Source organism: Alligator sinensis, unplaced genomic scaffold (assembly GCF_000455745.1).
Source record: "Alligator sinensis unplaced genomic scaffold, ASM45574v1 scaffold824_1, whole genome shotgun sequence".
In the NCBI taxonomy this organism is placed as follows: domain Eukaryota; kingdom Metazoa; phylum Chordata; order Crocodylia; family Alligatoridae; genus Alligator; species Alligator sinensis.
The window spans coordinates 182,118-205,056 of record NW_005842463.1 but is presented as its reverse complement, the minus strand read 5'-3'; the positions used below and the strand labels follow the sequence as shown (position 1 = coordinate 205,056).

The following is a 22,939-nucleotide window of genomic DNA, read 5'->3' as shown; positions in this document are numbered from 1 at the left end:
AGGAATGCCAATTTTGTTCATGTTTTTCTTTGGCCATTTGCAGAGCCCATAGCAGTTAAGTAGTTGCCTACTAACTTTTCTGAGATTTTTGTGGTATCTGTTGCCACTTCTGAAGATTGGATTAATCGGGATCCTGGATGGAAATGGATATTAACGCATGGCTTTGGTGCATAAGGCATCTGTTCCTCGGCACTGTGTAGCATCCCCAAGTTCTACCAATAATGACTGTTTTTGTCTGAAGTTTAATATTTAAGGGTGCAGACACAAGTGCAGCTCTTTGCTGTAACTGAGAACACTTTGCAGGATGTATTCTGAGTTGCAACGTTCCCCCAGATGAAACAAAAGTTCACTCTTGGTTCGAGGGGGGAACCTTAGCAACGGCCTCTCCTCTCTCCCAGCCTGTCCCTGTTTGAGAATGGGAGGCAGGGAAAAGGAGGAAAGGAAACTTTTATTCTAAGACTGGCGAATTGGAGCAGGAACTGAAAAAAAACCCATACCAAACTCCCTCTGCTCCCATTCCCCCCTCCCATTCTGAAAACCGTGACAGGCTGGCAGGCAGTATAGACAAAAGTTACAGAAGACGCTCTGTTTTGAAACATCTTCACCTGACTCCCTCATGCATTAAAGATTCAGATTTTTGCCTGATCAGCCACTTTTTAAGCATTCTGCAGTCATGCACTTATTTGTTCATGGCTATAAATCACTTTCTGTGGCCAGCTCGGGCAAAAATTGTCACTTCTGTCTGTGCCCTAATTGTTGAACAGTATTCCTGTCATAATTATGTTGCATTGCAAGGTAGCAGATAGCTGTGAAGTGCTGTGCTAAAGTATTTCATACCACTGGAAAAATTTACCTTTTTTTTTTTTTTTTTAAATAGACTGATATCACCAGAACAGCCTGTGAAGGCAAAGTTCCTGACCTTGGGTTCCAAGTTCCGTTACAGCGGTCGCACGCAAGCACAGACACGGCAAGCTAGCAACCTTATAGATAGACCAGCCCCATATTTTGAGCGTACCTCAAGCAAACGTATCTCCAGGAGTCTTGATGGGGGTAAGAATTTATGATAAAGGATATTATTTACTGAATGTAATGGTTCGATTTCATCTCGTTGCTTTCTCTCTTCACTTACTACATTTAGAAAATTCTGACTTCTGGATTTGGAGAATGTTAATCGTCTAAACCTTATGAAATTCAGTTTCCATGTTAGGTAGTTTTAAAAAGGTTTAGGCCTCAGGGGTGGTTGTGATGTCCCTGGGTGGCCACGCAGCTCCTGCCCCACTCTTGGGGCTCCTTGAGGTACCCTCCCTTTTCTCTTTCCTGCCATACCTTGATGAAACCTTTTATAGCGTTTAGGGTGGTTAACCCAGGGTCCTAGAGTGAGCCCCAGTTTGCCTTAGTCTTGCCCCTTTGGGCACTAAATTGCAGCCCTCCTGCCTCTATTTGTGCCTTAGGGCACAAGCCACCTTAGTAGCATTAATTGTGGCCTCCATCCTCCCCTGTAGCTACACCCATGCCTGGCAGATGCTACTTGGTATCACTTCTGAGGTGCTCCCTGGCCCCAAAACAACACTTGGCCCCTTAGGTCTCAAACCTTTGTTGGGGCTTCGGACTTCTCAGCTTTGGCCCCTTTTGTCAGACCTTGGCTTCTGGGCTCCAGCCCTAGTTTTACCCTTCTCAAGCTGCATGGGCCCCTGGATCTAGTCCTGCCCATCTCAGACTAGTTTTGCACCCTAGCCCCTTCTAGTCTCCAACCCTTGCAGGGCTTTATTCTGGGTGCCTCTTAGGTGCCCCTTTGGCCTCCATACCACCCCCATAGCCACAGTCTGGTCCTCCAGTCTCCAACTTAATCACAATGTAAATGCAAGCAACTGCTTCGTTACTGAGACCCACCATTCTCTGAGGCACTGCATCACAACAGGCCATAAGTCTCCCTTAGCCACCCTGGGTGGGCTGCTAGCAGGTGGGTGCTGCTCGTGGTGGGGGGCGCTGCCGCTACAGATGGAAGCACCAGGCCCCGCACAGCTCAGGCAGGCAGGCAGGTTCTGGGAGGAAAAAAAAAGATCAGGCTCCTCTCGGCTTTTTCTTTCCTCCAGTTGAACTGCCTCCAGGTCGCACAGCCCCTGAGCTATGCAGGGCTCAGTGCTTCCCTCCATGGTGGTGGTGCCCCACTAGATCTGCCCAGGCAGGTGCTAGTGGGTAGGTGCCACCTGAGGGGCACCACCACAGTGGAGGGAAGTACTGGGGCCACCCGCAGCTCAGGGACTGCACAGCCTGCCAAGAAGCCCCACTCTCCCAACCGCGGGAGAGGCAGGTAAACTCCAGCCCCTCATGCACCATTCCCACTGCCTTCTAGCCACCTGGGACCACCCGGGAACAGCTGGCTTGCCCCTGGGGCAGAGCTGCAAGGCGGCAGAAGGGCAGCTGGGTATGCTGGTGGCGCGAGAAGGTGGCAGGGACGGTGCTTGGGGCACTAGAAGGCCGCCAAGCCCGAGCTTGCCTGAGCACGTTGGCTTCCAGTGTCCTGTGCACCATTGCACTTTGTTAGGTAGCAAGCTAAAACACTGTAAATAGGTTTTTCCTTGCTACGTTACAAAGTCATTTAAAGCGGAATACACCACCAAGCGTGTAAGTAGCAATGCCGTTAAAACGGAATACGCCACTGGGGATGTAAATAGCAATGCCATTAAAACGGTGGAAAAGGGCAATTAAGCTGCTTTAAAGGCCAATTTTGTTGCATGTACAAAGGCCCAATTGTTCTAATGTCGCACTTAAACCTGGCCAATCACACCAACATCAAATATAAGGCCTCAAGTTTGGATTAATCTACATGGAACTTTACCCTTTTCCCTCACCTTGTGGCTCTTGCCCTTTTCTTAAAAAAAAAAAAAAAAAAAAAAAAAAAAAAAAGATTTGCTTGACTTGCAGATGACCTCTTAGGAGCCACCTGCATTGTATTTCTTAATACAGTGTCCCAATGTTGAAGTTATAACATTTAGTTGTATACACACCCAATCCTCCCCCTCACTACTTAGGGGTCATTCAAAAATTCATCAAATTTTGAAGGATCAGTTACTGCAAAATAAGTGGATGAGTAATGGTATTTTGTTTTGCATGCTATATTTGGAGTTTCTGCTTTTGCCATTTTAAATTTAACTATTTAATAATTGATTTGGTAATATTGGTTTTTTTCTATATGACAGAATAAATAGATTTCAATTGCTACATAAAGACTGCTCTAGTGGATTTCTACCAGAGAATAATATTTGTAGAAGTGATCTTTGTTGATCCACTTTTGTAAATTAGTCTTAATATAAGCTGAAATTAGATTGAAAAATTATTAGGGGAAGGGAAAAGATTTTCAAAAAGAGAAAATGACAGAGAGACCCTAGATCTCTCTGACTTTCACCTTACTAGCCACTTTGACAACCTCCTTCCATGCACATAAGGCATGTCTCTTCTTGCTTTATACTAAGTCAGTAAACATTTCTCAAATAGTTATTTTATAACTAAGGCAAGAAATAGGTGTCACTGAATGAAGGGAAACAGCTGTGTCACCATGTGACATTGCGTGAAATGTACATCACCCCTGGTCCTGGCTTTGGTGTGGGACAGAGTGCAGTGTGATTTCCAGAGCCAGTTTTGGATGAGTGCAAATACTCTTGATAGTTAGGTATCTTCCAATATAGTCAGATTATTCATTTTTCTCCATCCCTCCTCCCCTGCAAATTTTTGTTTTCCTTTGTAAGTTACTGAACCTGGAGTGCTGAACACCTGACTCAGGGGAAATGAAAAAATTTGGCAGCAAGGGAACCATGTTGCTTCTTCCAAGCTCCCAAATTTACAGATCTGTGAGGAGCTCTGCATGTGCATAGTGTGTTCCTTCAAGCTAAGTCAAGTGCACAGAGCTGGGGTGGTGTGAAGCCTGATCTGGGCGGTGTGGGACCCAATCCAGGTGCCACCCATGCACACAGTCCAGCCCACAGATTGATCCCGGGCCACTCATTCAAACCCACAGGGCCAAAACGTTGAGCAGCATGGTACTGAACCATTAAAAAATATTCATATTCCTACAGCTTCTTGAACTGCTTCAGTATAACTTGCTAACATTTCTGTTAGCTTCTCCTGGTTTATGTAATGTTGGCAGTTGTTTAACCGTGTACTTTTATTCCTTTTTGTTTCCGTCTTGCATCTCTCTCAAAGATGTACTCATTCAAACAGTTCAGACCCAGTCTCTAAAATATTGCTGGGTTTTCGGTCTGAGCCAGTTGGTCTTTGAGCTCCCCCTGCTGGTGAATTTTATTATACAGAATCGATAGTAAAAAAGATGATACACAATCTTCAGGGACTTTCAAATAAATATATTCAACATGGGTATGTTTCTCCTTTTAGAAACTGAAAAAGTATAGCGATTTTTGTTGTTGTTGTATTTTAATGTATGTCTACAGTGCCTGATATTTTTGAGGGACAGGTTCAGAAGCAGAAATACTGAATGCCATAAGAAACCTATTTGCATGGATTCTTTTTATCATGGTGGACATCACAGACACATGAAACTTAGTTGTTCATTGTTCTTGAGACATTGTCATCAGAGTAATAAAATAATCTTGATTTATAACACTTACCATTAGGCTTCGCAGAATTCGAGATATATACACGCGCACACACTATATATATTTTATAAAATATATAATTTATTTCACTGGCTAAAATTGATGTTTATTTCTAAGCATTTATTCTGATTTTTATCCATTTAAATTTTCAGGATTGCATGACATTAGGGCTGTAGGGGGCAGACAATTTAGTAATGACAGTTTATTGTTACAAGCTTCATAAAATCACATCAAAATATAAAAAGTAAATATCCATACATCAGTAAATCATCCCTACTTTAAATCATTCTGTTTATTCATCAGGAAAGAGCTAGGTGGGCAGAGACCAGAGGAGGAGGGCAGCAGCACTTCCAAAGCTCTGGGAACATTGGGAGAGGTGGCTGCTGCCCTGGTCTCCTGAGCTTAGCCTTCCCGGCCCAGGCAGGACCCTGCTGCCACCAGTCTGGAGCCTCCAGTACCTTCCTCTTCTTACCTCTCCCTCCCCCTCCTTTGGGTAGGGGTTTAAGTAGCCTGTTATCTCCTTCCAGTCCAATTCCCTGCACCTGTGAATGAGCAGCTAGTTGCTTAGTTGATTAATCATTAGGTCAGGACAAACAGCTAATTGTTTAATTGATGAGTCATTAGGTCTACCATTGTTTTCCTCTTTAACCCTCCACCCTCTGGCTCTCCTAATTCACTGTCCAGTAACAGGGGTAAGGATTCCCTGTTACAGTCCCATTTTTATAAATTTCCATTATTACTGATGGAAATATTTTTCCAATGGTCTGTGTGCACGCCGTGAAATTGCTGTTTATCTGTTTGACAGTAAACATTGAATCCCGCCAAGCCTATCATTAGTAGACTTCGAAAAGCCTTGCAAGTATAGTTGGAAACTTTACTTTTAAAATGGGTGCTTGATTATCATATAAAAAGTAATATATGATATTCAGAAAAAGATATACATGTGTATAATAATAAATGTGTGTGTATGTATGTATATGATATAATTGATATATCTATCTATCTGTCTATCACAGGGATTACCCTGTGATATAAATATGGCAATTTATACAGATTGATATCTTATACACTTGATATCTTCCTAGGGCTTTGAGAACTCCTTGTGCTTCTCAATTTTGCACTGGGTATCTCTCAATAGCTATGCTGTTGTGAAACTAGACAGGTAGAAGTTCTCAAAACAAAACTTTTCAACATACCCAAAATTCTCTGTTCTGTATTAGCTCCCGTAGGTATTACAGACCAAAGTCTGCTAAGGGACTTCTCTGCTACCGCAGCAGGTGATGAAGCTGCTGTCCTAGCCAAATTAAAAAACGGGGAAAGTAGAGAAGAGGATGGAAGCCCAATTAAATCCCCACCATTGGAACTAACCCAGGATGGAAAGGTATGACTGACTGTAACATTTAAATTATTCAATAATGGTATGCGTTCTACTGTACTTATTTTTAAGAGCTATACAACTCCACTTTGAAAATTATCCCTACGTATTTAAATTATTTCTTTCTGTTTAATCATGTATATATGGGGGGTATGCACACACGAGCGCGCGCGTGTGCGCACACACACACACACACACACACACACACATGTGCGCGCAAGCACCCATATTTTATATAACCAAAAGGGAACAAATAACATTGCAAATCTGCATGTGTGATGTTGAATCTTCTAATTTTTTCCTTTGTTGCTACAAGTTAATTTTAAGTACCATAATAGTGTGCTACTTAAATCATTCCTGTATACAATTGTAGGAGCTGAACTTTTTCTGGATTAATTCTGCCATAAATAAATTAGATTTTATCTAATTCCTGTGTTGAGCAAAATTATTAGAAACTCTCTTTTTAGTGTTATGTGCAGCCTATTGAGTTGCATGTCTTTTGGTTTGTTCAAGCTGATTTCAAAGTTCTTGCATTAGTATTTGTTACAGAAACATTTGAGCTTTAAAAAAAGGAATGTCCATTTAGAATTGACACATCTTTCCATGGAAAGTCTGGTTTGTGCATAGTGGAGAAATTCTTATGCAAATGCAGATTTACTTGTCTTGTTGAGGGAACTAGTCAAACTCTAATTGCTCTTACAGCAAAACTCGTGGCAACACCTCTTTCCGAAATGTAAGCTTAAACCTTTGAAAGTCAGTGATAAGTGTGCCTTCTTTTTCAGAGATCTAACTGTATTTTGTTGGTTGGCCACCCAAAATCTCTCTTCTCGGCATGTTATGAAAACATTCTTTTTGCGGTTTAGATAAGTGCTACCCAAATCATCTCACATGGGCAGACAGGGTATGTTGAGTCTCAGGTTGCGTCCAGGCACGTGGCTTGTGGTGCCACAGACCTTTTTGTGACATCAGAAACCACATGCTGTAAATGTTAAAATGTGCCCTGCTCTGCAAATTTGTAGCACACGGCCAAAATTTGCTACTGGGGTTTGCTGGTAGTAAAGTTTAAAAAAAAAAAAAAAAAAAAATCAGAACAAAAAACAGTGCAACACACACACAACAAGCCAGACCATGTGAAGCTGGGCCATCCAGAGCAATGCTCTGTGCTGCTTGACCTGTGCCCCTGCTGCTCCAAGCCACCAGGTAAGGCTGCTGGGGCCAGCACTCCTGTTGGCCTCAGCCTCCAGCTCTCCCTGACTGAAAAGCCAGGAGGAGCTGGGGAAGGGCAGTTTGCTCATTTAAGGACAGTTTGTCTCCCAAGAAAGAACATGTGCAGGGGCATTCACTGCATCAATTTGTGGTGCTGCAAGCGCAGGCCCCTGCATATCTGGATGGAGCCTCACGGTGCCGTACATGGTTATCCTCTATCTGAGTGAGAGCAAACCTGCACAGTCCCATGTTCATATTACTCAAATGAATAATTTTAGAGCAGTAGGCCTTAGCAGAAGCACTCACAGTGTGACACTATCAGGTTCAACCAATCTGTGAATTCTGCTAAATACCTTGTCACAAGGACAGGAAAAAATGGAAAGGAAGGATTTCAAATCAGTCAAGGAAAATACATGTGCATTGGTGTTTCTCAATGTAAAAAAGGGGTTTTGAAGATTTAATAGGTAGATGCATCACTGCTTTTTGGGTTTTTGCCAGGATAGGTGTGTTTTAATCCCAAATTTGGGGTACTATGGGAGAGAGTAGAAAACTAAGAAAAATCCTTTACCCACTGGAAAGAACATTTTGGAAAGAATTGCATGTTTTATGAAGCTCTTCAGTTGAGTTTGCTACATATACCAGCCCTGTAAACAGCAGGGTTTTATTTTCCTCCCAAAGCAGATTTATTTCTTTTGTTTTCTGGTTGTTTTTAAATTCCAGAGGGAATGGTAGTAAATCCTAAGATCAAAGTGCCTGCTTGTCCTTCATGTGCTGCTGTTCTCTGACCTTTCTCCAAAGCTTTGAATGTCTGTCTGCTCTCTTCTGTTGTAAGTGGCTGTACTATTACAGTTCAGAAGTGCAAAATTCTCCAGAGTCTAAAACTGAACATCCACAATGTCTTCAGGTTTACAGTTCATTAAACTGGACAAGTTGGCTGCTTTTAAGATACGTGGGGATTTCCAGTTTTAGTTTGGGATCTGTATTACATTCGTAGTGCTAATACCTATTTTTGAGTAAAAGTTTTCACTAATGACCAGTTTCTTTCCCCTTCTCCCCACTCTTCTTGTACATCTTCTTGTGCTTTTGTACTCCAATTTGGCTGGACTTTTTTTGTTCAGCTCCCTCATATACATCTACCCTCACCTCCTACTTTCATTCAGTGTTTCATGCCATCTTTCAAGCTTGTTGACTATCCTTGAGGCAGACATGCTTTCATACATTTCTGAGGAAAATCCTTATGGGAAATATCTCTGTATCTTCCAGGACATTTTGGAAGGCAGTTGCATGGAAGAAATGCCAGCTCCCAATAGAAATGACATCCCATAAAAAGATTGTGCAATCTGAGACCCCTCAGTACTGTCTTCCATCTGCAATGGAGGGCAAAGCCCACAGCACTGTTGAGAACAAAGATGCTGATTGTTGGTTTTCATTCAACTTCAGCAAATTTTGTCCTTTCCGTTTCTCTTCACTTCTTGACAAAGATGTTGCCATCATAGTCTTCTGAGGTTAGTTTTCGTAGTCTTCTGAGGTTTGCATCTCCTTGCTCAAACCGAGCATTTAGTACTATTTTCCGATCACCTCTCATTCCTTCTCATCTTTGTGCCACTTCTCTCTCCTTTCCAATCTGTTCCTCTCTCACATTTTCCCTTTCTCTTGCTCTGACCTTCTGCTACCCAGAGCTGAAAGTGAAGTCATTGAGTGCTGAGTGCTTATGACAATGACTTGAATGACAAACCAGAGGAAGAGGAGGTGTGTAACTTTGTTGCTCTAAATGATGGCATCTGCTTATAGATTTGACATCTGTTTATGGAGATGCCCTCAATCTTGCACATTTCCTAGTATTAACTGTAGATACCTCTCTCACTTTTTTTTACTAGTGACAGCTTGCCACTGATACAGTTGAGGGTTTTTTAATATTTCAATGTCTGATTTTTCTGGATGAGTATGTGATGCAGTGCATCGGCTTGGATTATATTCTCTGTGTACTTTGTTCTTTTTGTAATTGAAAGGTTTTGAGAGCTTATGAATAGACATATTAGAAATACTTTGGGATGGGAAGCATCTTACAATTATTTGACAACATTGCCTCAGTTACACTACATATATATGTCCATTTCTGCCTTCATCATAGTCCATGAACTTTGAAATAGCATTGTAGAGCCAATTATTGTTAGTTCTGTTAAAATCTGTAGAGTGAAATTCCTAAAATTCTGTCTCTTGTTTTAATTCACCAAATTGTGAATGCTATAAACAGCTTTTTGTTGTAATTCCCGTTTTCAAATAGGCACTAGAACTGTAAGTTTTTTCAGCTTTCCATGCATGTGTGCAGTGTTGAGTGTTTTTGTCCAAGGATCTCTCTGGCTTTTAGTGCTTTTGTTCACATCTAGCAGCAGGTAAGATGAAGCCTAGTTTCTTTTATTAGGTTGGATTGCAGGTTACATAACTGACTTGAACCATCACAAGTGTGAATATTTTAGAAATGTGCTAAAGTTGCTATGCAAAAGTATCGGTCTCACTAAGTGTATATGTTCTGATCATCTGCTTTGGCTGACAAAAAGTGCCTACTCTCCATATGGCTGCTTTGCATGTCATGGCAAATCCACCACACAGTCAAAGGGAAGTTTATGTATGAACTTCAGGGGAAATATGAAGCAAAACAGGATGGCCTCTTAACTGGAAGCTGAGCAATGAAGGAGCCCAGTTCTTTCAATGGTTGTGATGGTAATGATGTAATTATCTCAGTGTTGTATGTATTACTCTTGAATATGTGATGCAACACAGAAAAAACATAAATTCAGTAAAGTCTAAGTAATGTCAATAGACACATGAAGTTGTGGAATCTCTATCCTCAGAAGGTTTTAGGAGCAGTTTAAAGAAACACTTGTCTGGCATGGCTTAGACAAATGATTAGACTTTTTCTCATAAAATTGCAGCAAGTCCTAAGTAAGTGAAAGTGAAAGACAATATGATACATATATATTATGTACTTTCTCAAAGTATAGAATATGCATATAATAATAAGTAATATACTCTAATAAGCAAAAAGTATAATAAGTAAATCATCTTTCAGAGCTTAAGAGCTTGCACTGTGCTGACTTTCTAGATGCTGCCTTTTGAATGACTGGCTACTGATATTTAGCCTATGGCATATTTTCAGATAATTTATTTCCTTAAATAAGCATTCAGAATACTTGTAATCAGAATATAATTTTTTTTAAAGTTCTCTCCTGGTCTGAAAAAGCATAGTGGTCTTTGAGGTCTCACTGTATTTTTTTTTTTTTTTTAAGCAAAAATATACAAATAAGCAATTATTCTTATACTGGAGTTTGATGTTAATTATTAGCCATTTTACCAAAACAATACATAGTACAAACTCCACTTTGAATTCAACTTCTGAGTTTCTTTCTAATATATTTGACATCAAGAATTGGGCAGCATCAGCTTTTTTCCTTGCAGTCTGTCTTAAATTTCTAGAAGTCTGAGAAGAAAGCTGTGAAAAATACAGCAGTAAAGAGACAGAGTGCAAGTATGGTACTAATGTTTTCCATTTTGTCTATGCCAAACATTGCTTCATTGATATAAAAACATTGCTTCAGTGTAGAAAAGCTATTTCTACAGTGGTGGTATAAGTGGAAGACCAAAGGGCACCTATACACGAGCGCGGAGGTTATTCCACCGTGCTGGAATTCCATACAGTATGCAGCAGACTTGATTAACCGAGTCTGTTGGAGCGTGGCAATTTCCACACTCCAGAACCCTCCTGTGTCTCATGTATCAGTGTTCCCACACTAAAAAGTAACAGCAAGGGCACTTGAACTAAAGCTCATCAAATGCCACTTTGAAATGTAGAGATGCTGATACATGAGATGTGGCAGCACTCTAATTAAAGCTCCGTTTCCCCCCTCCCCCCATCCCGAGCACGTGTAAAAGTGCCCATAGTGACTTAATTTGGGATTAAAATGAAGGCCAAAACAATAAAGATAATAGGCAGTAACTAAGGCTGAAAGAATAAAGTCTGTAAATATAACATGTGATTTGTAACATTTACAAACAAACAAACAAACTCTTTCTGTGTGTTGCTCCAGACCCTCATTAATAAAGTCTTTTCTTTTGATGATTTGCCATGCACGTAACCTAGGTGGAGCCCAAAGAGGAAGAAACACAGCAGAAGGTGGATTACCCTTTTCAGTTAAATCGTGTAGCTGCCTGCTATTGTTAGTATTTTGAAGCTTCTTTAGACTTGTCTGAATAGTGCTTTTTCATCTCGTTATTTATTTTTAAATCTTATCAATCTGAGGCCCCTTTTTTGGTTACTTGCTGCTACATATATGTTCATTTTGCTTTCTTTTTTGTGTGTGGTTTAATTTCACAGAACAATTCCTTGAAAGTAGACGGGGAAAATATTTATGTCAGACATAGCAATTTAATGTTGGAGGTTTGTATTTAATATAAGGAACACTTTCTCTTCTCATTTGCTGCCAGGCTGCATGGGATGGGTGGTCACGTGCAGGCTGTGATGGACACTATGCATGAAATGCATGGGGAAATATAAGTTGGAAATGCATGTTGTAAAGCTTTAGTTCCTATCGTGAAGGAGAAGCTTGTGAGACTATATCTGCTAGATGTTTTCAGAGTGACATCTGGGAATAATAGCCCTGTTTAAATCATGAATTAATTTGCCTACTGAGTACCCAAATATTGGATTTTTACTTACCAGACAAATGCATTACTTGATGGATTCACCTTCTAGATCTTGCTCAATATTTTCATTTTCTTTTCTCACATGTATGCAGTGGACATTTGGGATGATATGCTCTGGAGGGATAAACATAGGATGTCCTGATGTCTATCATTGAGTTTCTAATCCTGTCCATGCCACTGACTTTTTGTAGACTTTGTGCAGGTCACTTTAGGATCAGATTTTTAAAAGGACTTAAATGTGTAAATACTTGTAAAAACCTGGTCCTTGGTGCCTATTTTATTTTCCTTGTTGTTGAAATCTTCCAAAAGAATTAATTCTGCTTGAGGATTAATGTTTGTTAAAAGGTTTTGAAGTCAAAGCACTCTTTAAATACCAAGTGCTGTTATTCATTACTTAAATAGAAATATTTGACTTTAATAAAGGTGTTTCTGTAATCTAAGTGGAATGTTTTATGCCAGTGTGTATTTAGGTAGAGTCCCTATAGTTTAAAGTGATAAGTAACTGAAAGGGCACTAACAACTTCCAAAAAAAAAAAATCATTATCTTGTACTTAACTAGTTGGCCCACCCAAATGGGGCTATAAAAAATTCCCTTTGTCACAAAAGAGCTTATCTCTGATTTAATTATTGTAATCGTACTAATATATTTTGTTGCTTTTTGCAGCTTCTGATAACTTTTCAAAATTTACTTTTGCATAATATACTAAAACACGAACAGTGTAAACTGCATAATCAGGCTTTGAACAAATACAAGAAATGTGCCTAGTCTTAAGCCACTATAATTCTTTCCAGGATATACTAAAATATTGCCAGTGTTAGTTATATAAATATCACTTAAGGTTTGTGGAATGATTGTGATACAATCCATACCTTTCTATTCATCAAAAAAAAAAATCAGATAAAATGTTTGTTTGTTTGTTTGTTTGTTTAAAAATAGACAGGCTTAATTAACTTTCTGGATAGATATTTAAAGGTGCATATTTGTGGGGTTTTTTAATGATTCTTTTATAATTCCCATATAAGAGCCAAAGTTTTAAAGACGCGTCCTGTGAGAGTTGCCTTTCACCACAGCTGTTCATAGAGTTTACAGATAAGCAGAGTGCAAGTCCTTTCAGGATGCAGGGCTAAATTTTTAATGTGAGATTTATCGGCATGTTCAGTGAACTCTGAGCTTCATAATGAAGTGCTGAACAGTTGCTTATCTTGTAAAAATGAAACAATGCTTATGCACACATACTCAAAGTTATTTTGGGGGGATCTTTGGTGTAGGATCAATAGACTGCATTGACAGTGTAAGCTCTGGTAACTTTAAATCATATTAAAAGGCAAGGGGCGACATAGTGCTTGGAAGTGTGCATCAGCTGTTCTAATTTAACTGTTATCTGTCTGCTCCTATACCAGTACCATAAACAAACCTAAAGTACTGTCATTTTAACCCTGATTGACAGGCTTAAAGTTGCAGCCATTTGTGTCTAACTTGTTTGTCTATTCCCATACTGGTATAAATTATACCACTATAAGGTATTCCAATTTACTACCCATATAACCATAATATTTGCCGCTGCCTTGTGTTCTTTCTTGTGCTGCCCAAGTATTTGGCTGAAGAGCCAATGTCATTTTAAAAGGATTAGGGAGGTGACATTCAGCCCCTAAACCAGGTCTAGCTAATTATGAGGTTGCTGCATCATCCCTGACTACCACATCAGCTTCCCAACCATATACACCTGAAAGTCATCTACAGATGTTTAATTCAAATTACAAAGTGAAGGAGTCAGTGGTCTTTATAAAAATGGAAACTTACCCACCTTTACTGCAACCTTCTCTGGTAGCCCATGTGATGGTAGCTCAGAGATTCCTCCTGTCGCCCAAAGACATGCACAGACCCCTCTGCATGATTTCTATACTGCAGTCTTGCCCTTTCATGCAGGACAGAGAAAAATATTGATTTTTATTTTTTTTAATTTATTTTTAGCTCCTGATGCTACAAATAATTACATGCATTCACAGCTTTATGCACACAGAATAGCTCTGCTGACTTCAGTGGGATTTACCCCTTATGCAGTCAAGCTTATACGTAGCTATTTGTCCCATTGACCCATTAGCATAGAGTCCACATAAATAATAGTTATTTTTGGCTTAAGCTTAATGGCATTAAGAGCCATATTTACATTTTTATGATAGCCACTGCACTGGGTTCTTCTTGCTTCCATTAACAGTGAGGCTTAGCTATACTTATCATAGAGTGAATGCCCTGGTATGTTTTGCTTAAGTTTCTTTAACTTACAAGCAAACGCCAGCAGCCCTTGGTAACAATTGTTCCAAAGCTGTGGGGCCTTCCTATTGGGATAAAAATAGCCTTTTGCTTAAAAACAAAAAAACCCAACCAGTTGAAAGTGTCATTTTTTTCTTGTGCACAAAGACGTGAAAGAAATAAGATAAGGGTGGCTTGCCAGTGTAATAAAATTGAGTTTTTTGTAGTCTAATTTAAAAGTATCCCCCAAAAAGTGGCTCTTTAGACAAAAGGCACTTTTCTTGTTTTGAATTTTTTTTTGAGGATAAGTTTGCTTTTGTTGTCGTGTTTTGTCCTACTTTTTTTACATTGCACATTGCTAGGACCTGGATAAGACCCAGGACGACTTACTGAAACATCAGGCTAGCATTAGTGAACTCAAGCGCAATTTCATGGAATCCACACCTGAGCCACGCCCCAGTGAATGGGAAAAGCGGCGTATCACACCTCTGTCTCTACAGACACAAGGGGTATGTCACTGTAGACACTTGTAAGCATGCATTTCCCTGCAGCTGCTTAGAGAAAATAATATATTGCCTTCCTATACTAACATTTCCTTTTGTGCATATGTAACATTTCTTTGTACTAAATATCCATTAACATTTTGCTGTTTAGTTTTGGCCCAAACATCAAATAAGTTGTATGCAAGTTTCAGGGTGAAAGAATAACTATAAACAATCAACGGAAGTAAATAAGTTGCATGGACTGAGCTTTGTTCTGTTTTAGGACCCAGAGTATACGCTGGATTTTGGTGATTGAAATGCTTACAAGTTGGTTTTACCTTGACAGGAAAAGTGTAAGATGTCTGTCTTTAATTCTGCCTAGGCAAACTTTAAGTGAACATCTTTCAGGCTTTCATTTTATCTTGCTTCAGTAGTGATAAAAATTAACATCCTCTTTTTTTAAGGAAGTAGTGTGGTATAGTTCTTTAAATGGATTTACCATAAGACCACTAAGAAGTTTATGGGTAACTCTTTAATAATGTTGTACAAAGATAAAGGATTTTCATTGTCTTGTAGCTCTTTTTAGACAGCTCTTTCAGCCCATAGTTTAGAAACAGTTTTTTCTAGAAATTGCTACATGTTTCCTAGTTTCTTTGCCTAAGGCTGTTACAGTTCCGAAATGCTTTGTGCTTTTACCAAATTTAGGTCTACTTCTGTTTCTGTGAAGATTAAACTGTTGGTTACAAGTACATTCTGCCAGAAAAGTCAATTTGGCATCTGGTCTGACATGACTTTTCCTCTGAACAAAGTGGGCTTGCTGTCCTAATTATTGCTACAAGACTTTTCTTGACATGCAAAGATTGAGGAAACTTTATAATCTCCAGAATAAGTTTTTTGTTGTTGTTTGTTTGTTTGTTTGTTTGTTTGTTTTTCCCCTCAATTTTATCAAATGATTTTGTGTATTAGGATTCTGTTTCAACATGGTACTTGGTTATTCCTAACTTTAAATTTGACTACAGCCAAGAGAACTACTCACACGCTGAAATACCTTGGTAATTCCAGTCCTTACTGGCTAACTTTGGAAAAAACATTTTTACCGTATTGTTAATGGGCTTTTTATTTTTATTTTCTTTTGGCGGGGGGGGGACTTACAGCTGCTGCCAGGAAACAGTTTCTTAGGCTTAACCATCACAGTATGATGGTAGGTAAAAATCATAACCTCCCTTACAGGTATTCCAGATATGTTGATGGGTCAGAATGTTTTATTAACAAAAATACCAATTTCATTACAAAATGTAGTCTAATATACCAGCATGGTGTAAGTGTGTGAGGTTTGGCATTGAATTAATTTAAGCTGAAAAGGAAGCCAATCCAGGTTTTTTGTTTCTGCATGTTCTCCCACCTGGTATTCTTGTGCTGCTCTCAGGCCAATTTGTCTTCATGTTTATTGTGACGGTGTATGTATGTGTTGTTATCTGTTAATTTACATTGGTTTTTATAAACACCAAAAAACAAATAGCAAAAAGGAGACCACATTTTCCAAGGGGAAATACTGCCTATAAAGGAGAAGCAATGGACTGCAGCAACAGGGATTACTGAAGCAAAACCAGAGGAAACAGACAAGGTGGCTACCTTGAAACTTCTTCCCTTTTACTTTGATCTGACCTGAGTTAACTGGGGTGCCTTCTTTAAATGGCAGTAACTTATTTAAGACCATCAAAAAAAATAGAAGAGGGAGGGAGGGAGGTGATGAACTTGCTCTGTTGATATCTGCAACAAAAGCATTGCTATCTGCTGTCAAAGTTCTTTGGGTAAATCTGGTATCTTTTATTAGACCAACTCAAATAGTTGGAAAATACTTGGAAGAATTTTTCCAACTATTTGAGTTGGTCTAATAAAAGATATCAGATTAACCCAAAGAGTCTTGTCTGCCTATGTCCTTAGACTAACATGGTGACAACCTATATCCCTGCAATCTGCTATCAAAACTTGCCTTGAATTTCAGAATCACTAACATTTTAAGAGGCAAATAGAGATTGTGTACATTAATCAGATAGTGCTGAGGAATACTGTGGTGTTTACTGATAACATGATTAAGGGGGTAGAGAAACCTGTTTCAACCCAGATGCATCATTTGTCATCTTCTCTTTAGATTTTTGTATTCGCATCACAGTTATGCAACTACTGCAGCCATCCCTGGATCTATGTTGCTGGGAAAATGGTTCATTCCTCATGATGCCTAAATCTGGCTGTTTCATGTCTCTGCCACTTCCTTTCCATCTGTAGAATGGGGAACATTTTTACCACCTTTGTAAAATGCTCTAGGATGTAATGTCAAAAAGCACCATATAAAGTCTGGGTTGTGGTTTTTATGATGGTTGCATTAAAACACTTGCAGTGTTGTTTAGCTGGAAAAAAAGTCAAAGGTAATTTAATCAACATCTCAAATCAAAATACATTGCAAAAAAAGCTGTAAACTTTGTTTTGATCATTGGCAGTGCATAAATATTTGGATTTGTTGCCATTGCTGTTAATTGGGGGGGAGGAGGGGATATTTCTATTTTGCTGCTAATAGCAGCATCTGATTTGAAAGGTAATAAATAGCACTTTTTGGATAGATGAATGAAGTGTTGAAGAGGAAGGGAAGAACCCCTTTTAGTAGTACAGGTGCCTAGTAAATGCTAACTTTTATTATTGAGATGGCAGTTTAAAATTTACATTAATTTATACATGTGTGTGTATATAGCACTCACACACTCTATAGCTGTTCATCCATGGAGAGCCCTGTAATTTCCTCTCCCTGCCTGCTCCAATGAACATAAATACTGATTAATTTTATTCCCTTAGTATGAGACACATTTCCATTGGGTCAACACCTTTTGTACTGCTATACCTTTAAATGCGCAGCATCTGTGACTTAATATTTCTGATAGAAAACCTGCAATTATAGGCATTTTTTTACAGTTTTGGATATCCAGCATCATTTATAATCACTCCTTTAAGCAAAAAACAAACAAACAAAGGTAACCCCCCCCCAACAAACCTAAAATGCAGATGTTTTAAAACATTTATTTCATTTTGGTTTTTGAATGAGGAATGAATGAATGTCCAAAAAAGGATTAGGACAAATTTAACAAACTTCCATCTAAATCAGATATGTCCCAGGTACCTTGAAGATGCTTTGTTTTTCTGTTATAACAATATTCAGGGGTCTTTGTTCTCCTCCTCTTCTTTCCTTTCACTTTCATTCCATGCATGTAGTGTGTGTGTGTATATATGTGTACTACGTATGTATACGCAGTACTGTGTATGTGTTTAGGTTCTATACCACAAGTCTACAATAAGTCCATATTTAATAAAGTATTTACATAACTTTTTAGCTTGGCCCAAAATGTACTTTTGCCCTAAGATGTACTTTGGGGTGATATGTGGCTTGTAAGTCCCTAAAACAGACAGGCATATCTTTTAGTCGATAGCTACAACATTTGTTCAGTTTCTACATTACATCAGGATAAAATATTAATTATGTTATTGGTTTTATATTTTTAAGTATGTTTAACCTTTAACATGATAAAAGAACTTCTGGCATTCCTTGGGGAAAAACTGAAACAATTGATTATTTTAGCTTTTGGTGATGGCAGTGATCATTTTAAATAAAGCTCATGATTTCTGTTATCCGTGATAAAACAGATTCATAGTAGTTTGGGGTATAGAACTATAGATATTTAAGTCGGTTTGTAAGTATATGTATATACATGTTTGCCTAATAGAATGGAACAGTTTTAATGTTTTTAATGCTGAATTCTTAGATCAATGCATGTTTTGATTTCCCCTTAAAGTATTTATTTAAAAAACAAACCAGATGTATAAAGTTAAGCTGGCAAAAATCTGTTTAATATCATGGACACATGCCAACTTAGAGCGGGAAAGGAGTATTCAGGTATGTCTAGCCCTCTATTTGTAGTTAATGCTGTGAGGGAAGACTGGGAAAATTCAAGAATTAATTTAAAGAAGAAATACTCCTAGCATTGAATCTGGAATTATATCTGTTAGTAAACTCTTACCCTTGCATTAAGAGGTATGGGAAGGTTTTGTTGAATCCTTCCATTTAACACTTCATATCTTTACATTCTGAAATAATGTGTAAAAGCAATAGAGTTGTGGGTACCTAGTATCTTAGCATGGTAAAATATTGTGATTGTGATAGACGACACATTTCTGTCACTAGGTCTTACTGTATTATCACATTTTTCTGTTTAAAGGCACAGTTTGATTTTGATCTTGTATAATTCTTTCAGAAATATATTCTTTTTGTTGTCCTGTTTGTTTCTTTTCTTGCTTAACCTCTCCTTTCTTTTGTAGGTCACTGCTGTTTTGTCTTCTACTGTTTTAATTCTTTGCTTTCCATTTTCTAACTTGTCTAGAGCCTAGAAGAAGAAATAACATCAATTTTATTTAGTAAAGAGGGCTTTTCCACTAGCGTGAAATCTACCTTCTCTTCAGCCACGATATGGACACCAGAGGGCACTGTTGTGAAAGATAATGTACCTTCTGAAATGCTTTCTGCCTCACCCTTCTCACAGCTGCCTGAGGTGCTTTTTTGCTTTTTTGCTTTTTTTTTTCCCCCCCCCTCTCCTCCCTGTAATGCCACATGTAGAGGAACTGGGTTTTTTCAGAACATCAGATAAAATTTACTGCATGAAGTTTCAGTATCCAGGTATTAAACCTTATGCCATATTGGATGCTATGTATTCCTAAGACTCTCTAGTTATAGATAGATATGGAAGAAATAGATTTGCCATGAATGCATATTAAGTTAAAATTAATAGATGTGGACCTCAAAAGTGGTTAAACAATTATATAAAAGTTAACTTTTTTATCACAGTCTGATTTTTTTTTTTTTTTGTCAAAACAGTCCAGCGTATGTCACCCCTCTTTGCAAAAGAGGAACTTGGCATAGTGAGCTCAGGGTCTAGTCCTGTATTTGTAGCACGCGGTTTGTTGATTCCTACTTTTGGTTCACAAGGATCCTATACACGCTGTACTTAGAAAGATTAAAAAAAATAGAAAAGAGGCCAGGATTAAGTCACAGATGGTGTGCTGACTTCAATTAAAACAGGGGTAGGCAACCCTCAGGCATTTTACTTGGCACGTGCACCTTAGGCAGAATGACAGAGAAGGAGCTGGGGCTGTGCTGCCACAAGAATTGGACCTCTCATGGCTCACCCACCATCCACCCTGGCACGCCAACATCTTACAAGTTGAAGTTGCCGGTGTTTTTTGGCACTTTGCCCAAAAATGTTGCCAACCCCTGAGTTTAAAATATATTTGTGCTTTCATGAGTTTCTCTGAACTTGAACATTGCTTCTTCAATGCAAGTTTTTTTTAACTGTCATGGTATTATAAAGTGAATGTACATTTTTGGCCTATTATGTCAATGCAGACACCCATCACAAATCATTTTGTCATGATACAAACACTAACAGAAACTCACCACTTGAGCTATCCAAATGAGAGCCTATTAGGATCTTTTTTATAACACGCCCTAGATACAACAGTAACCTAATACTACTTCTTTTTATTACAGTATATAAAATTATTAAAAGGAGCTTCCAAATCTTATAACTATAAAAACTAAAAAAAATAGGGAACTAAGGGGAAAAAAAGTCTGCCTGCAATAAAATTAAAAATACATGCCATATTTAGTATGTGAGAGTTGATAGATGGTAGGATAGTGTATGAAGAAATGTTTTTTCCATTTATGCAATAATTACAAACATTCTTACTGCTTGAATTAATTAATCTTAAGGTAGGAAATTGATTGTTTTGCCAGGTTGCATCCTGGACTAGCATTAGTTGGGGGGGGGTTTCATCTTTTTGGTAATTATTTTGTTTTTGAACATCACCAATTGGGATAATTTTTTTAATGGGCACCTTAATTTAGGGCACATAATTTTTCAATGGGCACCTTAGTCAATGGATTGGTTGTAGGAAACCGCATAACTGAAGATTCTGTGTGGACATCAGCATACCCATCTGTTCTGGGGAGGTACGCATTTTGAACTGAGCTTATGTTGACAATACTGTGTCAACAATGGATATGCAGATCCTTTGTCTCACTGTGTTGTCTACGCAATGTTAAATGTTTGGTGTTTAGAAAACCTATTGATTTGTGTCCTCTGGTTGGTTTTTGTTTCACAGAAAGTTGGTCCCAGAGCAGAAGGGCCTTGCAGTGGAGCCAGAGATGCTGATAAGGTTCTTCTAATTTTTTTTTTTCCATAGTACATTTGGCTCTGACATTTCTGATCCACCTTCATTCTTTCTTTCTTTCCTTTTTCAGTTAACCATCACAGTCATCTTAGTCCTCTTCATGACATGAACCAACCATCAGTTAATTTTGTTTCCATCATTTTGATTTATTTATATACTGTACTTTTGTTTTCCTCATCCATGTTTTTTTGTGCAGAGTTCACATGAGACTCTGAGCGTAGTGGAGGAGAAGAAACGGGCAGAGGTTGGGATAGAAGAGACAGTAGTCATAAATGAAATGAACAAAGGGAAAATACAAGTTGCCATTGATGGTGGGGAGCCCTGTAAGGTGGAACGTCTAGCAAAAAAGGACTCCTCATCAACGTCATCAGAGAGCAGCAGCAGTAGTGAGAGTGAAGATGAAGAGGTAGGAGAATACCAGCCACACCATCGAGTCACAGAAGATGTCATCAAGGAAGAAAAAGAAGAAAATGAAGATGCTAAGGAAGTGGAAGGGTGTACGGCAAAGGTGGTACAATGTGTGGAATCTGTAATAGAGGGCAGTAAAGAAAAAGTCTCAATTGAGCATGCACAAGTTGCAGAAGAGAGTTTGGTTGAGGGAAATGCAGTTTCTGGAACTCCAGAAGAGAAGAGTTTTATAGAAGAGGCAAAACAAGACCTGAGAGAAGAGAGGGAGGAAGAACAGCTCAAAATAAATGGAGATCTCACTCACATTGGCATTGATGTCAAGCCACAAATAATTTGTTGTTCTGAGGTAAATGGTGGAACAGACCAAGAAGTAGATTATGTAGAGATGTTTCTTAGGGTGAAAATATACCTGCCTTTCTTCTCCTATTCTCCCAGCTCTTCAGGTCCTCACCAAGATTGAGATCTTATGGAAGGTGGAAACCACTGATGAGCAGTGAAACTCTGCCTACTTCAGTCATGGTTTCTGGCCTTTTGCTGCAACTGGAGAAGAATCACCAGTAAAGCAAACCTTCCTACAGCTGTACCATCTTATTTTTTTTTCCTTATTACATAATTTTTTTTGCATGTTTTTAACGTTTGCAAGTCTTGTCTTGTCTATTTTGTTAGCTGTTTTTAACACATCTGTGACCTGTATGTGTAACTGGAAAGTCCAATTTAATTTTGTTCAGTTTTTCTTCCTGTCCACAGTTTTCTTTTTTTAAATCTTTTTCCCCCTTTTTCTTTTAAAAATTATTATGAATGTGCTGAATGGAATCAGTATAGACCCAAATTGCTTTAACTAATAAAGAGAACAAGTTTCTTTGGGTAAATCTGATAGTTTTAATTAGTCCAACTAAAATAGTTGGAACAGTTCTTCTTTGCAAGCTTTCAGGTACAAACACCTTTCCTCTGCCTGAAGAAGGGTGGTTGTACCCAAACATTTTCAAAGAAGAATTTTTCCAACTATTTTAGTTGGACTAATTAAAACTATCAGATTTACCCAAAGAACCTTGTCTGCCTATGTCCTTAGATGAACATGGCTACAACCAACACCCTTTAACTAATAAAAAAAACACAACTTGAGCCAGGTTCAAGCATAAGGGAATGAGGCTTTTATTGTTTTGTTACAGCTTCTTCTAATACCAGTGGACATTTAGGGAACCACACATTAGCTCCAGAAAAAGCCGTGACCAGCTATTTTGGGACATAAGCAGGATAAAAGGGTTCAATCATTTGGTAGATTTCTGAGGAAAGAAGAGATATATGGAGTACAGAGGAGACATCTCTGCCCAGAAATTCATGTACCATTTGTAAACTAACTCTTTGGTCTCTATGGTATTCTTGATGTTTGCAACTGCAGTTCACTTCAGAGATGATCCTAAGGAAATCCCATGTCATTTTTCCTCAGTGAATACTCCCAATTATTCTTCTGGTTGAGGCTGTAAGTAAACAAATTTCTCTAGGTTATACTGAGACCTAGCAGAAACACTTCCTGAGAATAGTGGGAAAATAGACTAGGTTTGTAAGGAAATGTAAGCAATGAACAAAAATGCAGATAAGCACCTAGGAGGCTCCTCAGGTGTTTTTACACGTGCTT

At 38.6% G+C, this 22,939-nt stretch overlaps 1 protein-coding gene across 35 annotated transcripts in view; it reads left to right on the top strand.

The window, feature by feature from the left end:
• The window catches only part of EPB41L2 (erythrocyte membrane protein band 4.1 like 2), a 230,308-nt gene that overhangs the window by 191,621 nt on the left and 15,748 nt on the right, over window positions 1-22,939 (top strand). For 10 of the 35 annotated variants that reach the window (XR_003095729.1, XR_003095733.1, XR_003095735.1 and 7 more), the window contains 8 exons: window positions 878-1,050; window positions 5,831-5,991; window positions 11,564-11,626; window positions 14,506-14,652; window positions 16,145-16,249; window positions 19,050-19,217; window positions 20,827-20,880; window positions 21,092-21,649. Coding sequence is in view for 11 of the 35 variants with exons in the window: in XM_025212443.1 (XP_025068228.1) it covers window positions 878-1,050; window positions 5,831-5,991; window positions 11,564-11,626; window positions 14,506-14,652; window positions 16,145-16,249; window positions 19,050-19,217; window positions 20,827-20,880; window positions 21,092-21,649 (1,429 nt within the window). In the remaining 24 variants the exon portion in view is untranslated. Of the gene's footprint in view, window positions 1-877; window positions 1,051-5,830; window positions 5,992-9,475; window positions 11,016-11,329; window positions 11,406-11,563; window positions 11,627-14,505; window positions 14,653-16,144; window positions 16,250-16,777; window positions 19,218-20,826; window positions 20,881-20,965; window positions 21,650-22,939 lie in introns of those variants that run through there. The other 25 variants (XR_003095738.1, XM_006030773.2, XR_003095742.1 and 22 more) reach the window with 20 other exon arrangements.